Source organism: Thalassophryne amazonica, chromosome 3, assembly GCF_902500255.1.
Source record: "Thalassophryne amazonica chromosome 3, fThaAma1.1, whole genome shotgun sequence".
Taxonomy (NCBI): domain Eukaryota; kingdom Metazoa; phylum Chordata; class Actinopteri; order Batrachoidiformes; family Batrachoididae; genus Thalassophryne; species Thalassophryne amazonica.
In genome coordinates, this window is record NC_047105.1 from 114795393 (window position 1) to 114807533 (window position 12141).

Below are 12141 nucleotides of genomic sequence, written 5' to 3' on the forward strand. Positions count from 1 at the left end.
TTAAAGAAAGCTGACTCCAAATCAGTGTTCAGCCCCACAGCATTTTTTTTCTCACTGTTACCAACGCCTACTTTCTGGCTGTCAAATAGAAAAAAAATTACGTCTGACCTATCTATTCATCACATGAGAAACAAAAGAACTGAAGAGAATTAAAACCACAACTAGAGGTGGGCGATACCGGGAATTTTGGTATTGATCCGATACCGAGTAAATACAGGCCCAGTGTCGCTGATATCGATACTGATACGATACTTTTTCATATTTAAGCTTCATAGAACCAAAGGATCCAAAAGACCTAGGATAGAATTTTGCCAAACATTGTACGTGACAACAAAACACTTTATTATCACAATCAACATTTTTGTTTAAAAAAATCACTCAACACAACTTAAAACAAAATCTCCTGAGGTAGAGGGCTGAAAAACCACAATACAAGGGTGCGCTGCTCCGTGTTGTGTGACACAGCACAGTGCTGCTCTTACAGAGAGAAGACTTTGATGAATCTGTGTGCGCAGCCGTCAGTGCGTGCGGGAGAGAAAAAAGCTTGAATATCGATTTTTTTACACGACGATTATTCAATATCAATACCAGTGTTGGTATAGATATTATCAATATTAGGATCGATCCGCCCACCTCTAACCACAACACCTCAAGGATTGTTTTTCTGCTTCATCCTCTGAACTCTGTGGATGGACAGTAAGGTTACAATAAAAGCTTTGCTGTTACTTTGTCCAAAATCATGTGAAAACGTCTAATTGCAGCCGGCGTTCCCAGAATAGCCCTAATTTTCTTTTGGTTCACAGTGGGTCTCAGGATCTCAGAGTCATTTGTTGCGTAAACAGAACAACTTAATGGATGTATGTACTTGAAACACTTCCTGTCAGGCCCTGCTTGGGGGGGACAACATGATTTTTTTTTCCAATGTTTTCAAATTTATTTAAAATAAAAAATTAAGAACTCACGTGTACATAAGTATTTACACCCTTTGCTCAATATTTTGTTGATGCACCTTTGGTAATAATTACAGCTTCAAGTCTTCTTGAATATGATGCCACAAGCTTGGTGCTCCAGGGTGTACCCCGCCTCTCACCCTATGTCTGCTGAGATAGACTCAGTAAGTCCCTTCGGCTGCTCCCTTGTTTGCACTCGGGGTCGCCACAGCAAATCCAAGGTGGATCTGCATGTTGAACTGGCACAGGTTTTACGCCGGATGCCCTTCCTGGCGCAACTCCACATTACATGGAGAAATGTGGTGGGGTGGGATTTGAACCTGGAACCTGGAATGGATGAATGATTATCATTATTTTGTGATATAAATCTTCCAGGATTAACCACATTATGAATAATTCTTTTTGTTGCTGATGATGTTTTCATTGTTTGCTCTTAATTGTTGTGCTAATTATAAAAAAAAACGCCTCAAACTGTTCCACGTTGCAGGTCTGACTGACACACAGGACGACCCGCCCCCAAAGCCCGTGTTCTGACCAATCAGGCTGCAGATCGGGGTCGAGCCTTCAGCAGCAGCCTGTTATTTCTCACAACAGTAATCCTGGAAGGCACACTGGCAGTCATGTGACGGTCAAGTAGTAGGAGCGAGTGAGCGCACGGTCCAGTGTGCGCGCCGTTGCCGCTGCTACTGCATGGTTCCGTGAAGGACGTGCCCGGGAACGCGTCACCTTCTCACGCACAAAGGATTAAATGAAAAGAAAAACAAACTGCAGGTTTTTCCACCGTGATTACATCTGCACGGAGCCAACCAGGTAAATCTAACGGGATACTGTTCTTATTTGTGATTGATGGGTGCCGTGTGCGCTGCGGCGGGATGGATAAAAACATGTTGACATTGGTGCGGAGACGCGCGTCCACTCGTGTGTTTACGAAACAGACATGCGGGAAAACACAAGGCTTCGCGGTGACTGTGTGTGGGTGTGAATTAAATTGACTCCGTTCAGCTCAGATCTGCAGCACGTGTCGGATTCATGTACAAGTTGTCAGATGGTGTCGTGGCGCGCAAAAGATGGTGGAATGCATTCGTGCGTCATCCCAAAGATTAAATCCATAATCGTGGTTGTAATGATGCGCAGCATTGGCTTTGAATGAGGCTCATATTAAGTGATTTAAAATGTGCCAGGTGCTTTTTACGCAGAGGAGGAGCGCGCGTTGCTCCCGGCCGCCCCGCGGTCTCACATCATGCTCAGGCCGAGGAGGGTTTACTATCGGTCACTCGGACCCTGCAGGGGCCTCTGAAGACGCTGGAAGTGTGACCGTCTCTCCTTGCTCCAAGACAAATCATACATTTATCACACACACACACACACACACATATATGTATGTATGTATGTGTGTGTGTGTGTGTGTATACTGTTAGGAGGCAAATATCCCAAAATAACAAAAGCAGATAACTTGAAATAAAACCATCTATTCACATTAAAACTTTAGTGTTGAACTCACAGATGTCCTAACTTGAACTTGAACTTTCTTGGTAGTGCAGCAGATAACAATATTTACAGAGGGATATTTCAAATGGTGATACAAGCACAAAATTCGGCACAAATACACATTACTCTTTCGATAAAGCACACTATGCACTTGAATTTTCAAAGGTAGGGGTCAGTTGAAGAATTACTCAGGGGTCAAAATTGAAAGATGCATCAATCATATTGAAAACTATACCACATGATTTGTCTGATCATAAAAGATTCCAGAAAAGTATATTTGGGCGATGACTGAATTCTGTAGAGTTATGGGGAAAAAACAGCAAAAATGTTGAGACATCGTTTGACCTTTACTTGGACAAACAAAGTAAAGGTCAGACATTCAGCAGAGTCAAAACTATACTATTTATTAAGTGAGACCGTCAAATATGGCCATCGGTTATTGGGAAGGCTTTGTGTCCATCCGTTCATCCATCTGTCTGTACTCAGTATAAGTCCAGTCCTGTTCTTGAGGTCGGCGCCACGTCACATGCGAAGTGGCCAATCCGAACGCCAGAATTCGTACTTCCGCAACTGGCCGCTCGGTGAAAACTCACTCAGGCTGCTTTGATTGTCTACTGAAATCAGCCGGTTTGCTTTTGTTTCTAACTTGCTTCTAACAGCCAGCCGATAGCTCTCATTGCCTGGAACGGTGAGATTTATACACTAAGATGACCTGAAATTAACCACTGTACATTAAATTTACTTTATTGACGAATCTGACCCCTTTGAAAAGTGACCAAATTACGTGTTTTTTATTGAGCTCACCGACAAAACCCGAACCTCGAGGTAAAATGGCTGGATGACCGACCTTGAGAATTACTGCCAAAGTCTTCAAATTCACAGGGAACATTCTTGGGACACAGACCTTGGACAAGTTCAGAGATGGCTAACCTTTACGAGGTTAAAAAGTCACATTCGGTTTCAATCTGTTTTTTTTTTTTTTTTTAGTGGAGGGGTGACAGCCAATGAGAGTAGAGCTGCACCATGACCTCAGTGGCAGGTCTCTCTAAAATCGCTTCATTTATGTGTTTATATGACATGTTTCTCATATATTATGTAAAAGCTAGCAAGAAATAAACACTTCTAAAACTGAAAACTCTGTTTTTGGAACCTAATAACACCTCTGGAGTGATTTAGAAGCCATTTCGCTGATGTTAGCATGATGACATCACAGTCTGGTAGCTAGCTGCAAAGCACTGTTTATTTGTGTGTAAATATAACCTCTTTGTCATTTATTATGTAAAAGATAGTGAGAAATAAACACTTCTAAACCTGAAAATGCTGTTTTTGGAACCTACTAAAACCTCTGGAGCAATATCTCAGACATTAGTGTGTACGAGGTCTATTAGAAAAGTATCCGACCTTATTATTTTTTTCAAAAACCATATGGATTTGAATCACGTGTGATTACATCAGACATGCTTGAACCCTCGTGGGCATGCGAGAGTTTTTTCACGCCTGTCGGTTACGTCATTCGCCTGTGGGCAGTCTTTGAGTGAGGAGTCGTCCACCCGCTCGTCGATTTTTTCATTGTTTAGGAATGGCTCAGAGACTGTTGCTTTGTTTGATAAAAATTTTTTTCAAAACTGTAAGGCACAACTGAGTGGACACCATTCAATAAATTCAGCTGGTTTTCGTTAAAAATTTTAACGGCTGATGAGAGATTTTGGTCTGGTAGTGTCGCTTTAAGGACGGTCCACTGCGCCTGACGGCGATCTGCGCTTCGAGGCGGCAGCGTCTCGCCGTTTCAAGTTGAAAAAACTTCCACATTTCAGGCTCTGTTGACGCAGTAAGTCGTCAGAGAACAGAGAACTTTCAGAAGAAGTCGGCATGAGGAGTTTATTCGGACATTCCATTGTTAACGGTCATTTTGTAATGAAAGAACGTGCGGGCAGAGTCGCATGTCGGGCTGGACCCGACCGCGGGGGGTCGCGGCAGGAAAAACACCTCCATTGGAAATCTTAACGGGCAAGTTGAACATGCCCAAGCTGTTAAACAATTTCTCAGTTACTCACTTGTTGAAAGCCATTAAAAGCCGCCTGAATTCTACAAATGGTTTTCAACATGGAGGTGTTTTTCCTGTCGCGGAGCACACAGATTTGCCGAGTCGTCACGGAAACGACTCGGCGAATTTGCGTGTACGTCTTTCATAAAAAAAATGTCCTTAAACAGTGGAATGTCCGCATAAATTCCTCATGCCGGCCTCTTCTGAATCTTCTCTGTTCTCTCACGATGTCCTGGGTGAATTAAGCCTTAAATTAGGATGTTTTCAGCTCGAAACAGGCCGACGACAGCGCCTGGAAGCGCTGCAGGACGTCCCGCTCCGTGGGAAGTCCTTACACCGACAGAAAATTGACATTTTGTCATTTTTGCTGTTTTTACCCTATAATTCCATAGAATTCAGTCATAGATTGTCTAAACTATACCTTTTTGGAATCTTTATGATCAGTCAAATAATAATACAATAACATGCTTTTGGAGGGTGGTATGCATTCTCCGAGGCCTGATGTCCATGCCCAGTCACCCAAAATGACAGATATTCGCCCAAGTTAGACAAGGGTGAATATCTGTCATTGTGGGCGACGGCATGGACGGAGGGATTCTGAAAATGCATACTGCACGACAACAGCATGTTATCTACATTATTATCACTTTCTGAGATACACAACATATGGAATCACATTAACAGTATTTAATGTCATTTCAAAACGCATGACACCCAGCAAACGCGGACATAAAAAGTTGGCTCACTTTAACTTTTGTCGTGTCAGCTGGCGCGCACTGCTCTCCAAATTCGCCAGTGTGTCCTCATCAGGCTGGCCGTTTTGGCTGCTGTTCATTGTCGGACTATCCATGAGAAAATCATCCGGAATATCCATATTGGGACCAACACACACTTCTCGCCTTTTCATCTTTTCCTCTGCGGACAGTTGTTGGGCTCTGCGCGCATTATAACGTCATTTGTTTACGCACAGCGGGCGGGTATGCTGATACTCGTTCGCTACTGCAGTGGGTATAGCCAGGTAGCGTCGACATAAATCTACTCTACCAGCCTAGCAACACCTTTGTAAAGTGATAATAATGTGGTATACCTTTCCATATAATTACAGCATTTTTGAATTTTGACCCCTGTGTAATTCTTCAAATGACCCCAACCTGGCTAGCTCTTGAAAGTTCAAGTGGCCTGTCTGCTTTTCAAAAAAGTAATGTCCGAGGAGTATTTGTGCCACATTTGGTGTTTGCATCAGTTTGCATCAATCTGGTGCTTGAATCACCATTTGAAAGATTGTTTCACTTATCTTCTGTGCTATGACAATTGTGAAAGGTTTTCTGTCAGTTTGTACAAAGTAAAATGCCTCTTTTATGTTATCGTAAGCAAAATAAGCCTTTATGCTTTGGTATTATATTTAGACGAAAATTGCAGAGAAACACTCTTCAGTCACAAAAAGTGAAAGAATCAGTGTTTTGTGATGCTATATCTTAATTTGTTCTGTTACGTGTTGAAAGTCATTCATTTTTATCTGGTATAAATCTGAGTGTCTGTGCCCTTAAACAATGTCTCACTGTTCATATTTCACCATCACTGAGGATAAATCAACATCTGCTTTTTCCTTGCAGCTGCAGCAAACAGAAAAAAGTTGCAAATATTTCATTTCTGAAGGCACCGTTGCAGGGATATCAGCTGTGGTGGAATTTTCCATCATCCTCTTATTGGCATGAATGAAATGTGTAAATGCAACCTGATAGGTTTTGTCATGATCATTGTGTTGATTTGTAAAAATTAATGAGAATTATGAGTAATGTCAAATATCATTTTATTAACCAAAAATAAATAAAACATCCTTATCAACACCAAAATGTAATGGTTTGTTCCTGTTGATGAGATTGATTAATGCACCAAATTGTGTTGAAAACAGGTGTTCACGTAACTCCTTGGTGCAGGTAATGACCTACGTGAGTGTCGTAGTAACGCTACAGAGAAAAAAAAAATTACAAAGTACATGTCTGGTTTGCACAGGAATGGTGTAATGATTGTTGACTTTGAAAAACTAAACAGTAGCCAGAAGGCAAGCAGTGATGATGAACTACATAATACTTTGCCAGGTTCACTCTAAGAAATAAAACGTTGAATTTAATTATGTGGAAAAAGTTAAGGTAACTTTTTCCGCATAACAATGTCAATTAAGTGCAAAACAATATTGTAGTTGAAATTAATTAAATCACATGAAACATTCTAACTTAAATCCCTAAAATTAACAATTGCAATATATTGAACATTATATATATATATATATATATATATATGTATGTATGTTTAATATTAATTACATTTAAAACCCCTGTGTTTCATTTCTTAGAGTGTACGTTATTATGCATTATTATGTCATAAAATTATTGTGTTATTTTGTTTTAGAATTTAAAGGATATTCTCTGTTAACTTGCAGTTCTTGCGTATGTGAATGTGTAATTTATATATGCAGTATTTAATAATTTGCATATAGACTTTAAGTAGCACATATTGACAAATTAACATATAAAGTCCTAAAGTAGCATGATTTAGACATATGTGTGTGTGTGTGTATGTATATATATATATATATATATATATATATATATATATATATATATATGCGCAGTGTAAGTGAATGTGGCATGAGGAATGTGCAACTTCTCACTGCCTGTCTTTCTTTCTGTTTAGACTGATTGTACCCTCGCTGGATCCCTTGAATTGTAAGCCTGCACTTTTCCCATTGTGAGAGGACAGCAGGTGTTTCACTATCTCACACCAGCTGGTGGGGTGGCCTTGGTGGCTAGGGTTTATTTGACCCAATTTTCTCAGCAGAAAAAGGAATAATATTCTGATAAGTGAGAGGAGACCAGACCAAAAAGTGACAGCGAAGAGCTGCTTGCAAGGGATGGTGGATAACTTCTTCAGGAACCAGGAGACCTTTCTTCCTTACTGTGGCTCTCCACCTGCCTACCAGCTTTCTGACATGGTGACGGACGCGGGCTCGTACCAGGTGATGCCGTCCCCGTTTTCAGAGGATGACATGAGCGACTCTTCCAGCCCGCGTTCGTGCTCCAGTCCGGAATCCCAGGTGCTCAGTTCCAGCTATGGCAGCAACTCTAGTGTGGAAAGCCAAGACAGCATCCTGGACCATCTGCTGTCCCAGACCACTTTAGGAGGTACCAGCAGTCTCTCAGCAGGGGCTACCCCTATACACTTATCTACTTTCTTATGGGATATGCGGAGTGATGAGCACTCCAAACGAGAATCTGTGAAGGAGGAAAATTTTGATTTTATTCCCTGGTCCAATGCGGAGACAGAGGAACGACTTAGAAGTTCATTTCAACCCACGCTAGAAGAAATCGAAGAGTTCCTAGAGGAGAACATGGATGTGGTGACGATGAAACAGGAGATCAGAGATGGCTGCCCTGCAATTGGAATGGAACTGGAGAAGGGACATGAGGTAGATGTTGCCCTGGAAAGGTGTACGGATTCTACTCCCGAGCCTGAGATGGAGGTCGAGGCCAAGAATTCAGACCATACTGTTCCCACTGCCAGTGCTCCTGGTTTGCCTGCTGCTGCCTCCAGTGAGACCAAACCAACACTGGTTAACCCCACACACAAATCTAGCATGGGGCCACAAGGTGAGGTTAAAAAGAAATCAGCCAGTAAAGTTGGGCCAGCAGACAATGGCACTCATGGTGGTGGTGGGATGCCAGTTGTACTACAGATTCAGCCCATACAGATCAAGCAGGAGTCCACAGTTGCGTCTCATGCCACATTAGCCCAGTCTCTACAGCATGCCCCAGCCACCGACATCAAAATTACACAGCTGCTAGTTAACATACAGGGTCAAACCTTCGCCCTGGTGCCACACGTCCTGCCCTCCCCGAACCTTAACATCTCCAAGTTTGTGCGTATCGCACCCGTTCCCATTGCAGCCAAGCCTCTCGGGCTCGGGGACAGTTCAGCCAGCCAAGGGTCGGGGATTCTTGTTGGAGGACAAAAGATCCAGAGGAACCCAGTGGCGGATCTCATCAAAATGCACAAATGCACGTTTCCTGGCTGCACCAAGATGTACACCAAGAGCAGCCACCTGAAGGCCCACCTGAGGAGGCACACAGGAGAGAAACCCTTTGCCTGCAACTGGCAGGGCTGCGGATGGAGGTGGGTCCTGATGATGCATGAATGAGCGCGTTTCATAACACTGTGAAATTTACCGAGCACTGGCTGACAACATCAAACAAACATTCACCTGGCAGACTGGCGGAGCTTAGCTCACGTTAAATGACACTGCCGCTTTTATGCTCTCAGAGATTGAGCGGTATTTACAGCCGGTTATATAAAGGCAGTTTAAAAGTGTTTATTTCCAGGACGGAGCCATCAAAGCAGATTCAAATAGGCATCTGCATGATTTAAAGGTCTTAACCCCCGTTTGTTCGTGCAGCCTATTTGGAAGCGGTGGTAATTATGTGTTGGGAGGGCATGTCATGTTCTTCAATGGAAGCGAGTCTGGTGCAGATTCTCAATGAAAATTAAGGCCCCCTGAAACCTGCACGACTTTGATGCACACACTTGAATGCACTGTGTCTTGCAGAAGAGTAAACTCATTGTTAACAGGTGTAGACTGAACGTGAGAGGGGCGCCAGTGCGCGCAATTGCGCAAGGAGAATTTTGAAATGTTCAAAAAATCTTTCACACATAAATGTTGTGCAACGTTGCGCGATCTACTCACCAACACTACGTGCAGTTCGTCAAGTCGGGTAAAGAAGTGAACAGAGTGAGTGTTTGTGTCAGCGCACCGCATCACAGCGCAGCTCGTCTGAACGATTATAAGGAGATGTGAACCCTTTACCTACTGAGGCTATAAATGGTTATAATTTTTTATTATAGCAATAAAATTAAGAAATAATGTTCTATGTTTGTGTGTTTGGTGCCCTTTTCCAAGAGTACCTGAATTTCAATTATATTACACCTGATTAACTATTTATACACATTATTTGTAAGTTTTAGCATTTAAAATGAGAAAAAAAAACAAAAACGAACTTGATTGTTTTCAGTTTTTTAGTGAAAAATGATTGTTATGTAAAGGAAGTTTGGATTTCACATTTTTAACAGGAAGCTGTAAGTGTTTACAATCAAAATAATTAATTTTGTGTGTCTAGAACTCAGAAACAGCGCAGAAACAGTGCAAAAGTAAACATTTTACAAGGCGAAAATATGCAAAAAGTAACCAATTTTAAAGTGCAGAACCAAACAATATGAATAACAACAAACAAAGTGCAAAACTATATATAAATATATCAATTATTATCTGTATTATTAAAATGTGTAATAAATCACTCATTTGATCACTCATTTTGTGCAAAATTATACAATATGAATAAAACAATAAAGTGTCAAACTATATACAAATATATAACCAAGAATCAAAATTACATCTAAGCTACATCAGTCCATTGTCAGTGTGGTACTGTTTGTAACAGTTTCTGTCTGGCTGAAGACAGAGGCCAGTTTTACAAAGTTTGCACATCCAGCAGGTTGACATCTTGCAAACCTTGCAAGAACGCCGCCCCTTTGTGGATCGCTGGCAAGTTGGGTTTCTGCTTGTTGGCACCGGGCAGTGGCTTGTGGCTGATGGAGCATCACACCCACACAAACACGCACACACACCTTCACAAGTGACACTAACACCCTGCCTTTTCCTCAAAAATTACTACATTTATGTTTGCTGTCTGTACTTTTCTGTCACTTTTGCGCTCCTTTTCATACTTTTCCCTCGTTTCAAAAGTCACAGAACGCACTTTACCATAATATATGCAACATATAGCATACTGTTGGAAAGCACGGGTTCTTGGCTTGCTGTCAGTGTTGAAATTTTTCAGATTGAGGACTTACATGAGAACTTACGGTAATGAGAATCAGCGGCGCACTAGTGTGAAACTTCTGTGTTTTTCCTCTGCGTGATGACGTCACAGGCTTACATTTACCATAATACACCATATATCATTGGAAAGCCCTTGGTGTTAGCTTAACAATGCACTTTGAATCATTCGGATTGGACAAACTATGGCGGAGTTACGGTAAAAAAATACGCATATGGAAAATATGGCGTGGGCGCCATCGCCGTAGATAAAGGGTTAAATCGATCATAAACATACTTTTACAGCTGCACACAAGAAGGAAAGAACATGCAACTGTTAAGCCATTACAATGTTAACATGACAAATAATTACCTTTTCGACGGCTCCAAATGCTATCTCCACCTCATTCAGCGAGCACGAGAGAACAGCTGTGGCTGGAGTGGTCCTCTGTGATTCAGGAAGCGATTACAGCCATTTTCAACAGCCAGCTTGCAGAGAAAATAAATAATCCGCTACGGAATAATTATTTTACATACGCAGCATCCAGCATCCAGTGCACAACACATGGCAGCCTGTGGAACAAAGCACGTCGTCCAGCTGGGAACACAGCAGGTGGGATCATCACCATGATGTGGGTGCAAGTGCGCAGATCAAAGTCGTGCAAGTGTCAGGGGGCCTTTAGGCTGACGTGTCTGTCTGTGGGGCCATCAATTACCACTGAAGGAGGCTTCAAGGGTCGAGAGATCGGGAATGCCAAAAACACCCCCCCCCCCCCCCCCCCAAAAAAAAAAAAAAAAAAATAGAGATAGAGATACAGAAGGTGCTGCGATATAGAATCATACATCATGTATTTCATTAGTGGCACCAGGATGCAAGCAACGCATAAACATCTGCTTTCTGTTTGTGGAATTCCGACATCAAGCTTTAGCAGTAACAGAGAAAGCTGACAGCCCTTTTCTGCTTTCAGAAGCAAAAGCAATCAGCATGTTTTCTTCCTCCTTTTTCGCTGAGATGCAGTGCTAAAAAACCTTTTTAATGGCTGTCATGCTGCATCCCCAGCGTTAATTGCAATAGCAAAATAAAAATGTTTGCTTGCACAGCCGCTTTGCTTGTCATGCACTGAGATACTGGGATATGCAGGAATAGATAGTATTTTTTTTTTATTTTTTATTTTTTCCTTTTTGCAGATGCAAACTAAATGTAGGTCAGAGCATGTGGGCTGGAGTCACATGGGTACAACATGAGCACCTCCTGTTGAAACCTGACAGCTGTGCAGTTGATGGGGCTGTATGAGTGTGTATGCTAAGTGTAAAATTGTGGAATCTCATTTGAAAGGATTTTTCTGCAACAGAGAAAGTTAGACAACTGTGGTTTCTAAACCAGTGAAGCCATTTGTTTGCTAATCCAAGTATCTCTTCTTGTCTATGTGGGTATGAAATGGAAGCAAGTTGAGCTCAGGGCTGAGCTGATTTCATGAGGAGTCAGCCAGTTAAAGGTATACTGCCACTGGGTTTTTAAGATTTAAGTCATAAAACACATTTCTTTGGCACCACTATAATTTTGTTCCTTAGCATTTAGATAAGGGATTCATAAAATTATTTTGCCAATATGAGCAAAATTCATGATGTCTGGAAACAGTTTAGCATTTCAACCCCTGAGGGGGAGAAATTCAAGGGATCAGATGCTGTGACCAACATCTGGCAGATTTGGAAGTGATTTACAAGAAATCTTATGGATGTTAACATAAGATGGGTGACATACCATCTCAAAATCTCACTCATGTGCACACACG

At 41.8% G+C, this 12141-nt stretch overlaps 1 protein-coding gene across 1 annotated transcript in view; it reads left to right on the top strand.

Moving 5' to 3' along the window:
• Nucleotides 1-1591: 1591 nt before the first annotated feature.
• LOC117507468 (Krueppel-like factor 15) overlaps nt 1592-12141 on the top strand; it is a 45079-nt gene continuing 34529 nt past the window's right edge. The window contains exons 1-2 of the mRNA XM_034167343.1: nt 1592-1760; nt 7177-8652. Coding sequence (XP_034023234.1) covers nt 7394-8652 — 1259 coding nt within the window. The 5' untranslated portion in view covers nt 1592-1760; nt 7177-7393. The remainder of the gene's footprint in view (nt 1761-7176; nt 8653-12141) is intronic.